Here is a 21,242-nt window from a genome sequence, read left to right as displayed (position 1 = left end):
TTTATATTCCATTTAAAATTCCCAGTTCATAATCATCATCATAATAACAATGAAATTAAATAATAAACGAACCTATTATTTAAAGCCTATTAATTATATTTAAGAATGTATTAAAGTCCCATAAATACTTTATACACAAATAGGAAGAGGTAAAGATTGGAAAATTCGATACAAAAAAATACTGACTTTAGATAAGAAATAAGTTCTATAGTATAGAGATAGGTAAACATTCGAAATCATAGAAAATTTTCGGAATTTTATTAAAAAAGTAAAACTTTCATGATACAGAGAAGATATCCGAAAGAGGTCCACAAAAAAGTTCCATCCCAGTTCAGAATGTATCACATCCTTCTTGATACCTATGAAGATTTTGTTGTTTCAATTGCAACACTTGCAATGATTTTGCTACTTAGTTTATTTGCGTCTTTCAAATGAAAATAATATTAATTATCGTTTTGTTTTTTTTTTTGGCAAATGTAACGAAAACACAAAAAAATATTTGATAAACTTAATTTGAGAAAATGAACAGCAAACTTATCTTTTTCAGTTTTTTTTTTTTCATTATTTTTTATAATTTAAATTTTTTTATTTTTTAAAAAATAATATTATCTTGAAGTTCAATTTTGCAGTTGTAGTAGCAGAAGTAAAATTTAATTAAAATAATATACGAGAGAGAGATAGAGAGAGTTAGCGATGAATATAACATCTATGGAGAATGGCTGTTGCTATAAATTTGCTGGTGTTGTTGTTGTTTTGTTGTTATTCTTGTTGTTGTTGATAACTATTTATAGCGCATCTGGTCTGTCACACATTCTTGCGAGGAATGCTATAAAAAGAAGTAGAGAAGATTATTATCAGACGGTGTTAAATGGTATCGAATGCACACAGATCGAATGGATTGACAAGACGACAACTTACTGTTTAGTCGAAGACGACGGGATCGCTCATCAAGCGCTGGATGAACTCTATGGGATCGGTCACATATATAACAGAGACGTCAAGTGCGTAGTATGGAGTGTGTGTAGGGTGTGTGTGTGTGTTTGGAGAGTGTATAAACACATTGACAAATCGAACACAAAGTGTTGTCGAGTGCATTTTAGTGCAAAATTGCATTGATTGATTTGGTTGGTTGGGTAATTGGTGGAGTGCGTAGACAAAAGGTGCATGTAAAGAATACAAATAACAAATATGTTTCACATTTAACAATATGGCACTTGACTTTGACACACAATTGGATTCATGGATGGATCATTTATCCATGCTACTTACGAGAGTATGGGATCATGCCCTCATCATCCTCGGGATCCATGCAATCGGCGAACAGAGTCTCCACCTGCTCATCATCCAGGTTCTCACCTGTAAACAAATCGAAGGAAAATATATTATTAATGGAATTGATCATTAAATCGATGTAAATTATAACTCACCAAGGGCCAGCAGAGCGTGCTGCAATTCAGCGAGCAGCATGGTGCCGTTCTCCTCTTTGTCGTACAGTTTCAAGCACTCAATGAAATCCTCATAGCAGCCCTGCTCCTTCTCCTTCTTGACCTGAGAGTAAATGGGCAGGAATTCGTCCAACTTGATCTTCTTCTCGTTGCGCTTCTTGGTGCCGCCCATCTTCTCGATGAGAGCCAGGGTGGGGTTCAAGTTCAGAGCGCGCAGAGCATCGCCTAGATCGACGGCATCAATGCCCTCGCCGGGAGAGCCCATAACTTCGAAAACGAATTCGACATCTGCACAAAATCATTGCAGTAATTAGTAAAACATCGATAAATTGTCTCAATTAGTTTATGCATATCAATTATTGATTTATAGGTTGCGTATTTATTTATTTAATTTAGTTATATATTTATTGTGTGATGCGATGCGAATGAGGTCAATCGTATAACCCTGAAATTAAGGGTACGCACATTTTTGGTCATCACGAAAATCTTGACATGGCAGCGCATTAGTTACGCCAGTGTGTGTGCTTGTGTACGTGCGTGGGAGCGTTGCCAACACGAAGCGTATTCTCATACATATACGACGTATACGTAATCCGACACCCGAGCGAACGTCGTCGTCTACACACAGACATACGCACACACACACTCATGTGTGCGCCTAGTTGTTTGCGTTCTAACGAAAATAAATCCAAAGAAATAACTTGGCCAAAATTAGATCGTGCCCGAACATTCAGCGAGATCGTTGCTCATCGACCATTACATATGCTCGTATGTGTATGTGTGTGTGTCAGTGCCTGTATATATGTGATATGTATATACACACAAATTTTCCATTGCGCGATTGTTGCGTTAGATTTTCTCAAATCTTTAATTGTATTATGAGGATTATGCCATTACGATTTATGTGAAAAACTTTCCGCAATTCGAATACATATTTTGCATATACATTCGAAATGATTACGAAATATATTTAACTTTTTGATGTATATACTCGCGCTGTACCCACGCTTTTCTCTATAGCATCATTCAGTTATATATATACATATATGTATATACAAAAATATATCTACGTATATTTATATCTGTATTTCACACACGCGCACATTATGTAATCACTTTTGAGATACTTTTGCATCGAAAAGTAGTTTGATGTCATTTTGTAAGGGGTTTCATTTTGATTTCTCTTTTTTATGATTTGATATGATTGTTATTCGAGTTGTCATTTGATTATCTACTATCTATACAGATAGATAGATGTATGCATGTCTTTTTTTTTGATTGAGGTTAGAGATATAATCCTTGTGGCGTTCGTGCTTCAACTTACTTTCAACTTCACGCTTTGGAACATCAGCCTGTTGTTTGGGATGGTAGTAGAAAGAAAGTTATATTTTAGAATAGATATTCGTGCACACATATTTTCAATATTTCAATATTTTTTTCATCAAGTTCTACTATATATAGTAGGATCACAAGAGGTATATTTGTTGAATTTTATCCCCATGGCGGCGGCACTCACCATTTTGTCTATTGAATGCGAAAAGCAACTGTATCGCGGATGAGCTCGGTCTCGACTGAACGCTATTCGTCAGTGGCCGCACGGCAAGGTAATTCTGAGGTGATAGCCAGCGGCGATTCTAACCGACGCACACATAAGCAAATGATATAGACATAGGAATACGCAGACACTCATGCTCAGCCGCTTTTCCGACGCAAGGCTGTTCGCTAAACGTTTGTGTGTGTGTGTGTGCTGTGTGTGTGTGTGTGTGAACACATACTTATGTGTATGTGTGCAGCATATGCTGGCAAGAAGAATTTACTTTCATCTGGGCAGCATTTTCATCTGCCCTCGCGTACTAATGCTAATGCTCTCACTCGCTCTCGCACGAACTATGCGAGTGGATGCTCTTTGGGAATACACATAGTTTTTGTCGGTTCGGTTAGTTCTTGGACTCTCGCACTCTCTGGTCTCTGATCTATTTTTAAGTTATTTCTTTTCTTTTTCGTTGTTTTTTTGTAGTGTGTTTTTCTTTCTATTTTTCCTATACGTGAATGCAAAATAATAATCACTTGTGGCATTTCTCAGCCGCATAGTGTTGAATATCATTTGATGTTACACATGATTTGGCAGATAATATTTTGGGGGGTGAACACCAGCAACATATTGTTGTTATCTGCCTGCCCTCTAATATACATGTTTGCTCTTCGTCTTCTTCTTCGATGGAAACATATAGAGTTCTATAAACATAAGCATATATCTGTTAATGTGATAATATATCTACATATATACAAATAGCGACCCTGATCATCTATTTGGCAAGCCAAACGCAACGCATTTTTATCGGATTTTTGAAAATTTCGAATTCGAGTATTATATATATTTTTGCATATATGTATGTACATATAATTGAGAGCATGTTATCATTCAAAATGTTTTGGCTGTTTGGGTTGCCGTCGCGGCGTCGGGTGTATAAACACCTGAAAGTCGTTCAACATGCGTAATATGGTTTTTTATTTTGTATTTTTTTTTTTTTTGTATTTTCATTTTAAACAATACTATTCCTGTATGGCCCTCTCCCTCTCACACACACGAGCGAAACATTCGTGGCTCTCTCATCTACATAGAAGGCGTATTACTTAGTAGCGCTCGGGCATCCAATTGTATTTGTGTCTACAACAATTTTAATGCGTGCTATTTTTAAAAACTATGACACAGATACACCAAATGTATTCAGAGCAATAATGTACAACGCATATCCAACACACACACACACACACACACACATACCAATACACACATACATATTTAGAAGTCTATCTGTATATAGAATTGGGAATCGAACATATTACGTATACGAATTGCAGCTAAAAAAGGCATAAATTGCTGATTATTTCACCGGCAATTATCAATATCAGCCGCAGTCCTTGTCCTTGACATCGACAGCATGCGACGTGCCCTTCTTTGACCCACTTTCTGTGATTTGAGTTTCCGTTTCAATTACCCGACACAGCTGTTTAACCCGAGCTCATCTTAAAACTCGCTCTCTCTCTCTCTCTGTTTGTTGCGCAGCCTCACTGCCAGGAAGTGCATGCAACAACCTGTTGTGTGTCCAGCTGTTGTGGGTGGCCGAAGTCTGCGCAGTTTGAAGTGCGCATCCCATTGATAAAACCTGTTAAATTAATTGGCATTCCTCCCTCCTTCACTTATTGCTAAGCATTACAGCATAAACTTTAGCAAACTGCTTCGCTGGCTGTTCCTTTGTTTCCTTCGCCTCTGCTTGACAGACAATGGGCTCTAATGATGAGCAGACATTGTGCCATTAAAGGCATTTGTTGACAGTATAGACATGTAGTGGGGACCCCGCGACGTATACGCAATTTTCAACCCTCCACTTGTTATCAATGGATAAGTGTGCTAAATGCACAGGGTGGCCAAGTGAAAGTGAAGTTGTTGCGTTGCCAACAATAAGTTGCATCTATTGACTGAACACCCTGTATCAGCCCTTTGGGGGGTGGCTGTGCGTATACTTAACGAGGATGTGTGTGCGTGCGCTGTGGCTGGCAACGAACGAGAAAGCGACCGAGAAGGATAACGACGATGTGAATCGGTCGACAGTTAACGACGCTTGTCCCAGTTGCATCCGAACGCTCCAGCCGTCAACGTTATCGAAACTGGCAACTGGCAACAATACACATAAATCAAGGTAGGATTAAACAAAGAAAATGAAAAATTGCAGAAAATTAAGTGCAAATAATTGTGATAATTGCCCAAACTAATTTAAAGGCAAAACTAGCTGCAGACTACGCAAAAAACTACGTAATTTGATGGCCAACTGTGCCATGAAGAGCAGCCAAACCCTTTTTTGTCAACTACACAAATTGGGTGCGGTCTTTGGCCAGACACACCAATTGCTTGGCCAAGCTCGTTCAATTCAGCATTTGATTTTGATTGCGTGTTAAATGTGCAAACAATTGATATTGAATGGGGAAAAAGTCAAGTTTTTCGCTGAAAATTTTCACTGCGCGTTATATAAGCAGGTCTGTGAAAATTTTTTGGCCCAAATTTGCATGTATACCACAAAACCCAATTCTGTATCTATAACTCAAGCCGACTGAAGACAGCGAAGCTGCGGAGTCTGCGTTCTGCGCAGCCTTCAAGCAGCAGCTGACAATTGTGCTCACAACACGGGGGAGACGAACAAAGCTGAACGAGATGAATGGGATGCTGAAGCGCCGTTTTGTTGTGGCACTGACCTAGAGCAGCACAATCTGATTGTGAAGTCTTTTTGGGGGACAGGGATTACTGGGCTATAGTATTTGAAGCCTGCGCACGCAAATACTTGTTGCTACGTCTCTGGTATGCTAATATCGTGTCGTGGCACATTCATGAATGGGCAACATGTTGCATGTCATTGAGTAAAACGTTGTGTTTTTCTGTGTCCTTGCTCATTTCCTTCCAGCTGGCCACCATGGTGACCAATGCCACGAACAACAACAATTTGCAGGCGAATAACAACAGTCAGACGCCGAACAATAACAACGATGACTTTGACATTGACCAGGACGATGGCCTGCAGGATCTGGGCTTGCCCGTCTCCGTCCAGACATTCCTATGGCGCCAAATAGCGCCATTCATCAGGCCAAGACTGGGCAAGCTGCATGAAGCCAGTTGCATGGTAAGTGTCGCATTCTGCCAAAAAAAAAAAAACTAAATCCATTAAAACGCCGTAAATCGCAATGAATGAAACCAAATAAAAACACAACAACAATTTGGCCATTTAAAAAAAAAAGCGTCTAAAAGCGAAAACCATAATTTAAAATGTGCTGTAAATTCGCTATTCGTGTTTTGTTGTAAGGATGATGGACTGTGTAAACCTGTACCATTGGCTCAATATCAAAAAAATCAAAAAGGAATACTCCCCTAACCCATAACCTAATAATCCTTGAAACCATTGCCCATACAAATTATACTGAGTGTGCTCTTTGTTTGACTCGCATTATATGTTATTCACGTTTAACATACATACTATATAACATATATTTTTTGGTATTTGATGACAAACTTTTGATGTTTGATGTTTATTCTTTTTATTCATTTTGCATTCGATTTTCAATCACAAAACTAACACACGCCTTTCCCTACTAATTCAACAACTTCAACTACTACTACTACTTCTACTTCTATACTAAATGCTTTTGAACAACAATTACAACTATAACAAATAACAACAAACAAAACAACAACAACAACAAACTGTACAAATTAACATTGTAAAATCTTTTGCAATTTGTCTGAAAATCTGAAACTGAATCTGAATGTAGTTTTGTCAACATGCACCAGGACACCATGTAAGTCATAAATGTTATGTACAGTTCTTTATAAATAATACTTAACTCTACTAACAATTATATCATATATATACTTTGTAGCTATAGCTGTACTATATAGACTCCATATATATTTTCGTTTTACTGTTGTACTATTGTACTTACTAACTTTGTATTTAATTGTTCCATACAAACTTATTTTTGCTGTAAACTTGCTACTTAGATTTCCATTCAATTCTCACTTTATTTTAATGCTTAATACAACTAATGAATTTTCTTTATTATCTCTTGAAATACAACTAAATAAGGAATCGAAAGAAGCCTGCAAGGTATGTTTAATAGTTTGAGTTTTTTCTGAATTGTTAGTACTTACTCTCGCATCCTTTGCAGTCCTTTGAGAAGGTGCTTGTGCAGAACATACAATTTGGTCTCTCGCCACCGTTGACCAAAGCTCTAGGCGCCATTCCACGCTGGCGTCTGCTCCAAGGCGCCCTGCCTCATGTCATGCATGCTTGCGCTGCTTTATTATATTGTAAGTCATATCAATTAATCAATTACACAAACAATCACCTAAATAATACAATTTCTTGCAGGCCGCGTAAAAGACATGCAGGCTATTGGTCCTGTGGAGACAAAATTGTTGTACACCATGCAGTGGATACTGCTCTATGCCGCCGAGGAATGCGCCGATGACGAAGATGGCGATGAATTGGGACTGGCTGAAGCTTCCGAGCCGAAGCCCAAGCCCATGGAGCAGTATCTGTTCTCAGTGCCCACAATAACCGTGAGTTGCTTTCTCTATATATCTTTTACATTACCTGACCATGTCTCTCCCTCTTCTCTAGTTATTTGTGTATTTGTTTGCGCCAATCATACATCATCTCAAAGAGTCGGACTTTCAAAACTTTCGCCTCGAAAATGGCATCAAATTGTGGCAAGGCATGTGGGACAATCGTGCCCCGGGCGCACCTTGCTTCACTGCGCCTGTTAAGCCCAAGGCACGCAATCTGTTGTGTGCTCCCACACCCAAAGGATCCACGGATGTTTTCCAGGGTCGGAAGCATTCGTTGGGACCCGATGCTATGTCGCCCAAGGCGGACTCGCCACAGAGCGGTATGACCGACTATTTACAACAGGATGAAGAGGTAACCAAATTCCTTAACTAACATCTAATTAGTTAATAAGCAGCGTTATTCGCAGGGCTCTTGGGTATCATCGCCCAAGGAATTCTTTCCCGAAACCATACCGGAGGAGGCCTCCAGCGTTGAGGATGAACGCGTTGTCATCTTCAGACTGCCCTCAGCACCTCAACTCATGGATAACTCCTTTTTCACAGTAAGTCCGACTTTTTATACCATCGCGAAGTTTCCACATCCTCTGTTTCCTTGCAGGCCGACGCCAGTTTGTTGCAACAACAGCTGCAGCAATCGCAAAGTCGTCGGGGCAGCCATCAGTCTATGAACTCTCGGGAGAAGGAGAAAGTGCCTTCGACCAAGTTTGAATTTGATCAACAGGAGTTAACGCGTGGCGCCTCCATGAAGGAGAAGCGCAGCGCCTCAATTGAGAAAGAGTCAGACTCCGACAAGTCCGAAAGCGTCAAGGCGGATGTGTCAGCTGCCACCTTCTTGGATGTGGCTGTGCTGCGCTGTCTCTTCATCTCACATTGGCAGGAGGAAGGCATCTTTTGGAGTCTGCAATACCTCTACAATAGGTGAGTCACTACTTAGTTATTATCTGATGGTATTACTTGAAGTTTTCTTTCTCTACAGACTCAGTGAAATAGGCGAAGATGCCGCCATTACTTTGAATCAACCGCGCAAGCGAAGCAACTCTTTGCCCATACCACAAATCGAGATATCACTGTACCAGGGCCCAGGCAGCAACAGTCGTGATAGTCCTGGCAGCTCTGTGGTCAAGGACTACATAGAAATACCCGAGCCGGCAGCCACAGTGACAACAAACGTAGTTGGTGAGTAAATTATATATTTATAGCTTTCTCATTTCGAGTTAAATATTTAGTTAGTTATTTAATGTTATATGTATTTGCCATATTACTTATACTAATTAAATTCAATTTAAACTTTTGGTTTTAAATTTGACACTTTTCAATCATTGAATAAAATAAAAGTAACATATTAAATAAATAACGAAACTCTTCCTTTTTTGCAGAGGAGGCACAAGTGCTGCCAAACAATGCGGAGCGACGTGGCAGCGAGAAGAAGAAGCGCGTTAAAATGGCGGATCTGCGGGCATTTGTGGAGACGAAAATGTTTTCGAAATCGGAGAAGAATCTGGAAAAAAGTAGGGCTCGATACAAACTCAGCCAATGGCAAGATTCCACTGCAACATGCAGTAAGCCGAAAGCTATCACTAACATTGCAGCCAGTTCATTGCACGCGTTCTTTGATTGTGATTATTGATTGATGTGTTTGTTACACTACCCCAATAACTAACCCAAAACTGCAATATACAAAAATGCTTATGTGTTTCTGTGTTCCTCCAAGTTAATCGCTAGTCAAATTGCAACAAATTTCAACTAACAATCGCCTTTACAATTTCTATCTAGGAATACCATCGCAGTCTTGACACCGGGGAAAAGAAACTATCACGATCGGCATCCATGATCACCCGTGAGCCAGCTAGCAATCTTATAAAGGGGAAATCCATGCCCAGTCTGAGGTAACTGTTAGTTCTTAGAGCATTTCTACACTTCCCACAAAAGACTACTCTAAAATTAGGCATCTGATACAAAGACACACAGCACTTAAACTCAATCTTAAACTATTTCACAATGACACTCAATCACTTATATAGACTATACCTTATTTTCAAATCTAACAAATATGTCTGTATATTTGTATATATCTATAAATATTACTACTTAATTAATGTGTCTCCTACTGAACTGAACAACCAGCTGTCTGCTTGATAGCGGGTGAGTTTTGGTCAACAACTTGCAACTTGAACGCTTTTGTCTCCAAGTTATCTTCCAACTTCCAACTGTGTCTAAGCTTTATACTCTCTCCACTCCCAGCCTGTAACCCCAATCAATTTTCCATCACTCAGTTTTGCCTGTTCACACTTTTGCTTGTCAGTTGCCATCCGAAACTATTTGTAATCCCTTCAAGCCGTTTCCCCGAGCTTCTTGCCATTTATATCTTTCAGTTAATCGCACATCCGTTTGACTAATGCAAAGCACCTTCAATTCTGTTTCCCGCATGTCGCCTACAATTTGACAGATTTTACAGATACGTTGAGCCGCCAAAGGTGTCGCGACCACCACAGGCCACTTGTCCACGCTCCACAGCTTTCTATCCACGCAATCCGATTATTACGGTCACGGAGCATACGCCGACGCCTTCGCCGGACTACATGAAACGTCAGGTGAGTTACAAATTGGCGATTAAGGAAACGGAGGGGTGTTTTGATTGCATATTCAGTACTCATCCAGTAGGCAGTTTAGGAAATCGTAAATCACGATTTCTGAATACCATTTGCGAGCAACAATTTTAGCATTTAAGGGAGACTACATTTCATCAATGAATAATAATTATTACATTAATATTTTCTTTCATCCTTGAATCCATCGACAGGGTTCCATTGACTCCCAGCTAGATGCCTTGAGCAATGGCGGCAGCATTGCGGGCGCTGGTGGTGCCAATGGCAGCACTGGTGGTGGCAGCAGCACCACACGCTATCGCGGTCCCATGTTGCGCTCACACACCGATTCCCACATCGATTACACCGGTGTCGATGAGTCCGAAGCACCTGGTTCCTCGTTCTATATAACCCGCGATGGCGGCATCGACTATGAGATTGTGTTGCTGGCCGTGAGCAGCGTATTCAAGCGTGATCCCTCGCAGGTTGTTTCGCTGCGTGTGCTAGAGGCGGGTCTCAACATTTGCGAACTTTTAATTGAGATGGGCGTGCTGAAGCTGGGTGAGCATGCGCACGAAATATCCATGGGCATTACACGACGAGCGCTCCAGGTGCTGGGATGTCCACATGGCTGCAACGATGGTGCGTAGAGTGAAGAGAAGAGAAATCTTCAATCTTTCTATTGACATTATAAACTCTTCTTGCAGGCGTTCGTGGTCCTCCCGCCGACTTTCTGCGCAACCAATGCCAGAAGATTCTCTCGCGAATGCTGCGCCAAGCTGGTCAACGCACCAAACGTTTTCTACAGGAGATGGTCAAGACTTCGCCGCTGCCGGAACTCATCGATTACTTCCATGCATTCCTCGCCTTTTGTGTGGATCCCAGCTCGCTGTTGTCGCCTTTGAGTAAGTCGAATCGTGCATAAAGTTGAACTTTGCTTTCTTTTGCTTCGCTTTCACCCTTGATTCGAGTTCTTTAAGTGCACCAAATTCCCGATTGCCAACCATTTTTAGTTTCCCAATTTCAAAATTTCACATCCTTGCCATTTCGCCTTCTTTGCGTATTTATTTGCGATTCGATTGTGCAATTGCGATTGTGTGTGTGTGTGTAATCTGTTTTTCTAATGCATGCGACGAGTTTTGCTAATGCTTTTGAGTTGTACCCTCTTGTGCCCTAACCTGTTCACCACAAACAAAATATCATATACTCGTACGTTGTATATACTCGTATATGTATGTATATAATGATGATGCAAAATAGCTCATAAACGTCAGAGTGGATATAAAAATGTTAACACCGATCTTGGCGGTGTACCAGGTCAGGGCGGCTATTCCACCAATTTTAGCGGCGGCATGAGCGGCGGAGCCGAGGGTCAGGTCGTTGGTGCCGTCTTCAAGCAGCTCGTCAGTCGCTTTGTCGAGGCCAGCAAGGATCTTAAGTCTCCCGAGAATGTGGCACTCTACGGCGACATCCGGCAGCTTGTCACCTATGTGAAGGGCGCCCATGGTGGACCGTTTCGCCTGGTGGCACTCAGCGGCATCTTGGCGGTGACGCCGCGACCACACAAGAAGGGACCGACAGCGCAGACCACAAGAGTTATCAGGTAAGCGATGAGGTAGGGCGAATTATCCCTATAATGCGAATTATCCCTATAATGCCCATGAAAGTTCTAATTTAATCGAATGGCTCTTTGCCTCTTCTTCAGTTAAGACTAAAAATATATTTTATATATTTTATACAGCGAAAGTATAAGTATAAGTTTAAAAGTATATAATATTAAAAAATAATGAACAGTTAGCAAGTATGAAAACAACTTGAAAGAATCTGAAAGAGCCGCAATTTTAAATTCGTTCTTTTTGGGCAGTAGAGTCATCAATCTTCATCCATCCTGCTTAACACCTTTGACTTTGCAGGCATATACCCCAAGGAGACACCGTACAGAGTGTGCAAAACGATGACAATCGTTCGCAGCGACGTCTGCTGCTCAAGAAACGCAGCACATCCTCAGCCTGCGCCGTGGTGAGTCTACTTCATAGTGCTTTAATCTGTTGCTGATGCGTTTGCCTGTATTGTTTACAGAGTCTGCTGGAGACGGAACCGTGCGAGGAGCACTACAAGACCAGCCAGTCGCCGCTGAGCAATTTTAGGCGACGCACGACAGGCGTGAGGCCGACGTTGACACCGCGGCATAGTGAGCGAGCGCTGCTCTCCGATTCCACGTCCAGCTCGGAACGCAATTCGCTGGGACGGCTCAGCGGCTTGGTGCGCTGGTTTCGCGGTACGCCCAAGGAGGCATCGTCCATTGACCTGGAGATAGGCTCGTTGAATCCCGAGATATCGTCCACATTCATGCGGCACGCCTCGCTGAAGATCCAGCGTGGTCGTTCCAGCGACGGCATTGGGCGTTCCATACAGCGCGCCAAGCGACGCGTTGAGCGACGGCTGAACCGTTTCGGCGGCATTGTGAAGGGCAAGAAGAAGGTGGGCGGCATCGAAGAGACAGCGGACTACAGTCGACGCAGCTCATCCGATATGTGCGACGGTCCACGCGAGTCCGAGGTCGTCATACTAAAGGAACGCAAACTTGTGCCCACCGAGCCTGTGAGAGTTGGCATGCTGCGTTTATCCTTTCTGCTGGAGACCTGCGCACCGGGATCTTTTCCCGATCCGCAACTCATTGCTGCCGTCTTGGATTTGGTAAGTTACAACTACATTCTCAACACAGCATTCTAATAATTATCACGCTTGTTGACAGCCTCAAGCTCCTTTAGTTACACGAGCCACATTTCTACTGGAGTGCGCACACTTTGTACATCTGTGCAACAAAGGGCAATGGCCCATCTGGATGAAGCAGAACGTGGGCGGTTACCGCGCCTCGGGCGCCAACATCAATCCCTCCCAGATGAAGCAACAAGTCAGCCAAACCAGCGCTCGTCGAACACATATTCTGCTCCGTGCAGCGGGCAAAATGTTCCATCAATGGGCTGAGATGGTTGGCGCACGTCTCGAGGAGATTCTGTTCACGGAACGACTGCAGTATGAGGCACTGAATGCCAGTCTTACCGATCCAGAGAAGCAACGCGAACTGCTGCAGCAAGACGAGGAGGAAGATTTCCTCGATGAATCCTCTGTCAATCCGCATGGCAACGATTGTCCGCATGCGCTCAAGCTGATTGCCTGTGTGCTGCTCTTCGAGATCACAGCCTTTCTGCGCGATACCTACATCACATTGCCCAAAACCTCCAAGATGCTGCACAGAGATCGTCCCGCACCCTGGGAGAAAGTGTATCGCGAGGCAAATCGTCGCTGGTCCATGGCACTAAGTTCTATGGGACATTCGCAGACCTCGGCGCAGAGTCTGCAATCAATTGCGGCGGGCAATGATGGCGCCGGGCAGACGGAGCGCAAGATATCGTTTGTGCTGCACGAGCCGGACAATGAGTCGGAGAACAGCAGCAACACTACGCTTACCAAGGAGGGCGAGGAGGGTAAAGATTGCCTGTTCGTAAACGTTTATTTAAATATATTCTCAAGTCTATTTAATGCGCAGCTCGTCGTCCAACTGCCTCGGCAGTACGTCCCTTTCTGTTGCGACGCGGCACAGCGACCACAACGGGCGGTTCCTTCAAGCGACGCTCGCTGAAGTTGCGTCGGAATACTAAGGATAGCAAGGACATTGAAACGGACTGTAAGTGTTGCTGCATTCCAATAGCAAGAATGTTTTCAATTTTAGCACTTTGCTTTGCAGTCAACATGCAGTCGAGGCGCAAGGTCTCCTCGCTGTCTGATCGCAGCGACACATCGGAGCAAGGCATGGTCAGCGGTGGCGAAGAATCACCTGGCATCCTTAGCGACGACCAGCAACCAGAGTCACCAACAGACTCCAATGAAAACGATGAGACGGCCAAGAATATGCCATGGCTCAAAGCAGTCATCGATTTGATTACCAGCTACAACTATTACTGCACCCACAAGGGCTACTGTCATCCCTTCTGCTACAAGCGCCACATGCGCTCCTGCACACGCCTCATCAAGGCCACCCGCAAGGTAAGTCCTGGCATTACAATATGCGGTATTTATCTTTTATGTGTAGCAGCTATTTTACTATATTTATCTGGAATTTTGCAGGTTTATGGCGAAGAATTTGGTTTCAACTTTGACATGGATCATCCCACTGTGGAGCCCACTGTCATCAGTGCCAGCAAATCCTCGGCGCGTCCTCGATCTACTCGAAAAGTATCGGAACAGAGTTCCACGCAGACTTCACCCTCTAAGCGCAAGGACAGCTTGTCCCGCAAGGATCGGTAACTTACCAACTAGCTCAGTATGTTGGTCTGCACATTAATTAATTTCAAATTCTTACAGCATTAGCGATGATCCTGACATTGAGATGGCCGAGAAACTGGCCAGAGCCTTCCGCCAGGAAAAGGAGAAGAAAATTCAGGAAGAGCCGCCTATTCTTAAGTTCATACGCATCCACATACGCAATCTGTTTCACTTTCCCCTGGCCACCATGCTAAAGGGAGCTGTGGTACTCACCGAGGAACTGGTCATCGAAGCCATGCCCGCTGCGTGGGAGCTGTTGCTGGAAACTAATCATGATACGGCCACCTCGAGTGCCGCCGTCTTCCTCATGGGTTCGGTGAAGGCGCAAAACTTTGCATTTGACATCATGCAACGTGCGCTAAAGAACAAAAATCCAGATATTCGCATTGGAGCCATTCAGCGTTATCTGGTGTTGTGGAAATGCCGTTTCCATGTCTGGCCACGCATGGAGGACAATGCACACGACGCGACATTCAAGGTCCCACCAGGAGGCATTGAATTCACGCTGCCCTCGCCTAAAATTGGTATTGAGAGTCTGCCTGTGGTTGATCCGCCATGGATGCCAGTGCAGCAAACAAAAGACATGGATATGACACTGAATCAGGACAGACATGTAAGTCAACTATCTATCTGTATTGAAACGAAGTATTTTTAAGTTCATATTATTTTATTTAATAATTAAATTCTTAACAACAATCAATCAAACAACAATTTGATTTATACTTAGAAATTTTCTTTTTCTTTTTTTTATGCTAATCGATGAAATTTATATTTACGAACCGAAGGCGCAAGAAAATGGCCAAAATATCCCTTTAAGACATTATTGTTGTGGTAACAATTTGGCAGAATACAGAAGGAATTCAAAAAGACATTCATTTTTGTATTCACATAAGCCAACACTATAACTTGACATGCCAGAATTTGCAAAATTTAGCAAAAAATTTTATCGAAAAATTTTCAAAGGGGGGGGCATGCAAGAATTGTTCAAAAAACAGTTTTTTTCGCTGTAACTTCGCCGTTTGAAGGACGATTTGGATGTCCTTTTGAAAATCGATAGATATTAATATCAAAATGCAGAATCCGTTACAAAATCCTTGTAAGTCCTTTAAACGGCTGAAATAAAATGATTTTTTTGTATACAAAAAATTAGCTATATCTCTCCTGATCTTGGCAGGATCATGATCGGAATAGTGTCAAAGAGTGTATTTTTGATAGGCTTATTGACTGGTGAAAGGACATTCGAATTGTCCTTCTGCTTTCGGAGATATTAGGGATATTGCTTTTGTTGCCACATTTCATTAGCCCTGAGACGAAATTTTACAAGTGTTGGATTCTTAAATGGCATCATGAGTTTTGGATGTTAATCGATAGCTTTCGCGTCCTGGAATCGAATGAAACTATTTCTGCCAAAATAAATAAGGATATGGCACAGCTAAGATAATTTTTCTATTTGTAAATTAATGAGTAGCAAATAATTTTTATAGCATACTTTGAGGCTCTTCTAAGTAACTCAGTCACAACATTTGTGTTGCATACTTTGAGGCTACGCCAATTAAAGTTCTCGAATTATATATTCTCATTATTGTTTATTGATAAAAACAATCATTCACATAATTTAAATAGAAATGTCCATTTCAATCTTTAATCTTGTGCAATTTCTTTACTGTTTAGCGCTCACTTGTAACGGCTACAAAAAGCCGCAAGATGCAGCAGACGGAAGCGATCAGGAATGCTTTAAGGCAGCAGCGGGATAAGCAACGAGCGGAACGACATAGTTTCCTCATCACCATGATACCGATAAGTCAGCAGGCCTCTCATGAGCCAGGTATGGAGCACGAGGATCACGAAATCGAAGAGGATTTGGATGGCACGCGTGCATCGTCGCATCTGCATCACGCTCACTCGCTCTTCCCCTCGGTGCTGTGCTCCTCCGTGATGCAGATTGTTGGCTGCTTGGATGATGCAGCAATTGGCTCCGATGGCAACGCTGTCTACGAAGTGGCCTACCAGGTGATCTGGGTTTGTTTGGTCGAAGAGTCAGCATTGTTTCTGCGCTATGTCTTTGAGCGTTTGACACGCGATCGTCAGGATCAGATGTTCAAGCTGTTGCGGCACCTGATACGCTTTGTGCCACGTCTGCCACAACAGGCTGCATTTGCGCTATACAACTCAATCATTGGCTACATTATGTTTTATGTGCGCTCCTCCAACGAACTGAAGCAGGAGGTGAGTTAAAGATGCAATTTTCTGAATCAATTTCTAATCAGAAACTCTTCTAGCTCGTGGGCTCAGCATTGTCAGTGCTTTGGATGGTTGTGCACTCGGTGCATGGAATCATGTTCAAGGATTTGAAGCAGATTCTCCGCAAAGAGCAATGTGATGCGTCTATTCTGCTGACAGCCAATGTGCCCGCCGCTAAAAAGATTGTGGTGCACGGTCCGGCCGATGACGACTATAACATTCCATCACAATTTCCAGTCCAGGAGGACACTTTGTTCTGTCAGCTGCTGAAGGAGGCACTGGACTATTATCCCATTGATGAGAAGAGCATCACACACTATTGCTTGGTGGACTACAAAAGCAGTGAGTGTTCTATACATATGCCTATCTCAACTTTGCTAACTCTTAACTTTTTGCCAGATAAAATACTCAATCCGAATTGGTATATAAGAGATTTGTACTTCTTCAAGCGTTCCCAATATCCAGAGGTGCGTTTGATGCTTATGCGCCCAGAGGAATCATTTCTAGCGCTGCAAAAGCAAGAACTGACTAAGAAATTCGTCGAAATTGGCAAGGTGCACCTTACCTGGGCCATTCTCAAGAATGTGGACATGGTTGTTCAGCGCGTTGTCTTCCTACATGAGGAGCTCATGAAGCTACCCTCATTCCCGCGCAAAGCCCTCGAGGTGGATCTGGATCTGCATCACGGCGGCGAGTATGGCAAGGTGCTGCTCGGCCTAGATGTGTTGCACAAGTTCATGTGGGTGCGTCTTATTGCACGCATGTTCGAGGCGATGGCTGGAAATTTTGCCTACTCCGCAGACATTCAGCTCTTCCTGAACGTGCTATCCGGCGCATCCATTCTGCATGCCGAGGACTCCTGCATCATGCGCTACGTGATGGCCACATTCATCAACGCTGCCTTCAATTTCAAGAATATCTTCTCCACGAATGGTTACTTTATGATCATGCCGACGTTGCTTCAGGTGTATTCACTACATCAAACCAACAAGTTGATTACCACAACCATCGAATATGCTGTCAAGCAGTTCTATCTGCTCAATAGGAAACCCTTCATTCTACAGATGTTTGGCTCCGTTTCAGCCATTCTCGATACGGATGAGGATGGCACCTATGGTGAGGCGCACAAAGTGCAATCAAGTTGCTTATTCAATCTGCTGCTTAGTCTGGAGGATCCCTCTCCGGATCCGCTAAACATTGCCGAACTGGTCAAGGAGCCGAAACCACTGAAAGCCATTGATTTCTGTTACCACGACGAGGACGACGATGTCACCGTGCTCGACTGCATCACTCTCTGTGTGATGGTTGTCTCCTACTCCGCCGAGAGCACGCGTGGCTACCAAATGCTGGCAAGTACTCAACGATTGTATTCTTTCATTTTGTTTGCGATTTATTTAAAAATTTAATTTAAATTTAATTTAAGTTTTTAACATAATATTTATGTATATATATTTTTTTTTTACCTTTTTTTAAATATTTTTCCTTATGAATGATTTTTGAATTCATCAATATTAAATTGTGATTTTTTCTTAAATAATAGATCATATTGGAGGCCATACTCCCCTTGCTATCTGCAGCAAATCCAATCGCCCAGCTACATTCCGCTGCAGGGCAAATCCGAGCGCGATATCATTCTCCAGCTGGCGGTAGCCATACGCACCATGGTACACAATTGCGAGGGACTGGCCAAGAGCTACAACGGACCGTATCGCAACAGTCCGGAGCACAAGGGCTCCTCTCAGCGTAACTGCAGCCGCGGACCGCCCTGCTCACCTGGGATGGACTTTGAGGAGGAATCGCACACTAAATACGCTACAGATCCACGGACGAAGAACATGATGGACTCTGCTGAGGATTCGGAAATGATACGCACCGAGTACCGTCGACCACGTGATGTACTGCTCTCAGTGGTAGCGGATTTTCTAACCAAATCCACAACACGGCTGGCTGAGCTGGCCAAGAAGATGCCCAGCAACGACAGCAAACCCACCGAGGTGCTAGATGCCAAGTGTCACATACGCTTGGCGGACATTGCGCACTCGCTGCTGAAGGTGTCGCCCTATGATCCCGAGTCAATGGCATGTCGTGGCCTGCAACGTTATATGCAATCGGTGCTGCCACGTGCCGAGTGGTCAAATGATACGCTGCGCAATGCTTTGGTCACCGTTCTGCGACGCATCGATAAGGTGTTCCTGAAGATCTCTAAGAAGCCATCGATACGGCGCAACACAGATTGGGAGGCAGCAGCGGGGCTGCTAAAGGGCATACATGAAACAATCATACGGCATCCGTATGTGCTGCACTGGCAGCAGATGAAGACATTGATTAGCACGGTGCAGAATTTGATTGTCAACGAACCGGGCACCGGGATACCCGAGGGCGTGTCCAGTGCAGGTGCAGCGCTCATGTCTCAGAATCCGCCGGCCTTTTTCTGCTCAGCCGTGGTGCGTCTGGTGGCACTGCAGGTGGTAAGTCCGGTTGATTGTTTCTCGCTGGTGCAGATCTGTGGCGGCAGTGCCGAGTTTGCCACGCAGGAAAAGGCCGAAGGATTTCTAATGCATCTGATCATGCCACTGTGCTTGAAAGTGTGCTCGGGACGCGGTGTCTCCGACGTTGGTGAACTCAAAATGAGCGACGTCACATTCCTGCTAACAGCCGTCCTCAATGCCATGAGTCCGCCCGCTGGCCGCACCGGCCAAGCAGTGTCCCAAATTAATCGAGTGACGGGTGATCTCCGGGCCGGCTCCCTTACCTTCACGGGCAGTCGAGACGCCAAGCGTCCGGCTCGCATTTCAGGTTCCCTGTATCAAGCAGCGTTTCTGGCGCTGCGCATCGTCTGCATCTGCTTCGAGAATCGTTTGTCCAGCGAATGGCCGCGCATTGTGCGTGTCATGCGTGATCTGGGCAGACGCAATGAGGCTGCACCCGATCTGTGGAGCTTCATGGAATTCGTGGTTACCCATCGCACTCCTCTTTACATCGTCCTATTGCCCTTTATATTGCACAAGGTAAGCGTATTGAAAATGTATCGAATGGTTTCATTAAATCTGTTTTCACACACAGATCTCGCAACCTCCCATTGGCGACCACGAGCGGCACATGCAGTTCATCATCAGGGAGCGTTTGCGTGGCACACCACCTCAAGGTGGACTCAAGTCGAAGGGCGCGCTGCTGCTGGAGCTTGCACGCGAACTTCGCGATTTGCGCGATGAACTAGAGGATAAACGTTACGGTAATTATAAAGATAACTTAAACATGTCATTTGCTCACAATCTGTCTTCATAGTCTCCACGGATCGCGAGAGTTCCGAGCAGAAGAAGAGTGACACTCCGGCTGCAACGAGCGCTGCCGAGGCGCATAAGTCACAGCAGCGTCCCTCGCTCATCTCCATTTTCACGGGCACTACAACCGGACAGGCCACGCATTCGCATGTTTCGGCCGTGCCCATCGATTCACGTAGCGGCTCTGGGGGCATCTGCACGCCAAGCGACACGCTCTCGCAGCAGACACTGCATCCACCGCGCGAATCCTTGTCCAGCAGCTCGACAGGCCGTGATCCGCACACCACGACTAGCGAAAGTCACAGCGGTGAGGTTGCGGTGGGCTCTGCACCCACCCTAGTTGGCCAATCGTTGGGCAGTGGTCCCAGTGGGTCGGGACATGTCATCACAGCCTCAGCGCTGCCGCCGGGCATAGCTTCGCAGCTGTCGCATTCGCAGTCGTTGCAGCAGGCTCCATTCAAGGCGCAGCCACCAAAGCTGCGATTTGTATCATCTGTGGAATTTCGACATTCTTCAGGAGAGACTTCCACAACGCCACTCTCACCTGAGAGTCCTGCCGAGGACAGTTCGGGCGATCACACGCGTTCGCGACTGCAGCGCTCCAAGGCGGCCAGTCGCAAAACATTCCGGCTTAAGCGAAGTCGCCTGACTCCCATTGAGACGCCCAGCATTGTAAGCATCTGACATGGCAATTAAGGCCTTCCACTAATCCAATCCAATTCTCAGGTAACTTCATTGTCGCAGGAGGAGCAGCAGGCCAAGGCCATTGGCGAAATATCCTGGGATTCGGTGTCACAAACCTCGTCGACTTCCGGCTACAGGGATAACAACAGTCTGCAGACTGGACTGCTCTCGCCAGATGGTTCGCTGGGTGGACTTACGCTGGGTCGATCGCCATCGCAGCACTCGTTGTTGATGGTGTTCGAGGGTCAGGATGAAGATACACTCATTTAACAATCACAGAACGGCGACCGGGCTTACGAGCTTTAGGACAGCCTCAATTTTCAGTAAATTAGCACAATTATAATATAGTTAGTACAATTAACAATTATTATATGTAGTTGATGTTAAGTTTTATATTCGCGTACATTAGTTGTTTTCCATTATGTGCCGCGTTTTTAGCGATTAGGAAATTATTCAATAAACATGATAGTCAATCATTATGCACAGTTTTTTTAATGTAAACTTATCTCTTACGTTACTAATTTTTTTTATATTCAGTGCACGCTCTGAAGGGTAAGCCTTT

General features: G+C 44.0%; 2 protein-coding genes across 3 annotated transcripts; one reads left to right on the top strand and one right to left on the bottom strand.

The window, feature by feature from the left end:
* Positions 1-453: 453 nt before the first annotated feature.
* LOC133838401 (myosin light chain alkali) lies at positions 454-3,094 on the bottom strand. 2 transcript variants are annotated; one of them, XM_062269482.1, is made up of 6 exons: positions 2,962-3,094; positions 2,770-2,797; positions 1,428-1,733; positions 1,270-1,356; positions 919-965; positions 454-826 (listed from the first exon to the last, which is right to left on the bottom strand). In XM_062269482.1, the coding sequence occupies exons 1-5, from the start codon at positions 2,962-2,964 to the stop codon at positions 922-924; spliced, it is 468 nt and encodes a 155-aa protein (XP_062125466.1). In that variant the 5' UTR covers positions 2,965-3,094; the 3' UTR covers positions 454-826; positions 919-921. The 2 variants fall into 2 exon arrangements, with proteins under 2 accessions (XP_062125466.1, XP_062125467.1); XM_062269483.1 differs by lacking the exon at positions 919-965.
* A 1,962-nt stretch (positions 3,095-5,056) lies between these two features.
* LOC133838393 (protein unc-80 homolog) lies at positions 5,057-21,159 on the top strand. The gene is given in 33 exon segments (XM_062269467.1): positions 5,057-5,146; positions 5,903-6,118; positions 6,765-6,791; positions 7,079-7,099; positions 7,161-7,302; positions 7,364-7,554; positions 7,616-7,915; positions 7,971-8,105; positions 8,162-8,481; positions 8,540-8,739; positions 8,940-9,067; positions 9,069-9,122; positions 9,337-9,449; positions 9,688-9,705; positions 10,010-10,154; positions 10,364-10,790; positions 10,856-11,053; positions 11,409-11,751; positions 12,062-12,167; positions 12,228-12,845; positions 12,904-13,636; positions 13,699-13,836; positions 13,897-14,195; positions 14,277-14,452; positions 14,514-15,087; positions 16,146-16,700; positions 16,754-17,057; positions 17,115-18,064; positions 18,256-18,276; positions 18,278-19,723; positions 19,779-19,947; positions 20,001-20,668; positions 20,723-21,159. Coding segments are annotated over 32 exon segments (9,954 nt in total). The 5' UTR covers positions 5,057-5,146; positions 5,903-5,911; the 3' UTR covers positions 20,951-21,159.
* The last annotated feature ends 83 nt before the right edge of the window (positions 21,160-21,242 follow it).

The sequence above is a fragment of the Drosophila sulfurigaster genome, chromosome 2R (assembly GCF_023558435.1).
Source record: "Drosophila sulfurigaster albostrigata strain 15112-1811.04 chromosome 2R, ASM2355843v2, whole genome shotgun sequence".
Lineage (NCBI taxonomy): Eukaryota > Metazoa > Arthropoda > Insecta > Diptera > Drosophilidae > Drosophila > Drosophila sulfurigaster.
This window is presented reverse-complemented; position numbering and strand designations above follow the sequence as displayed.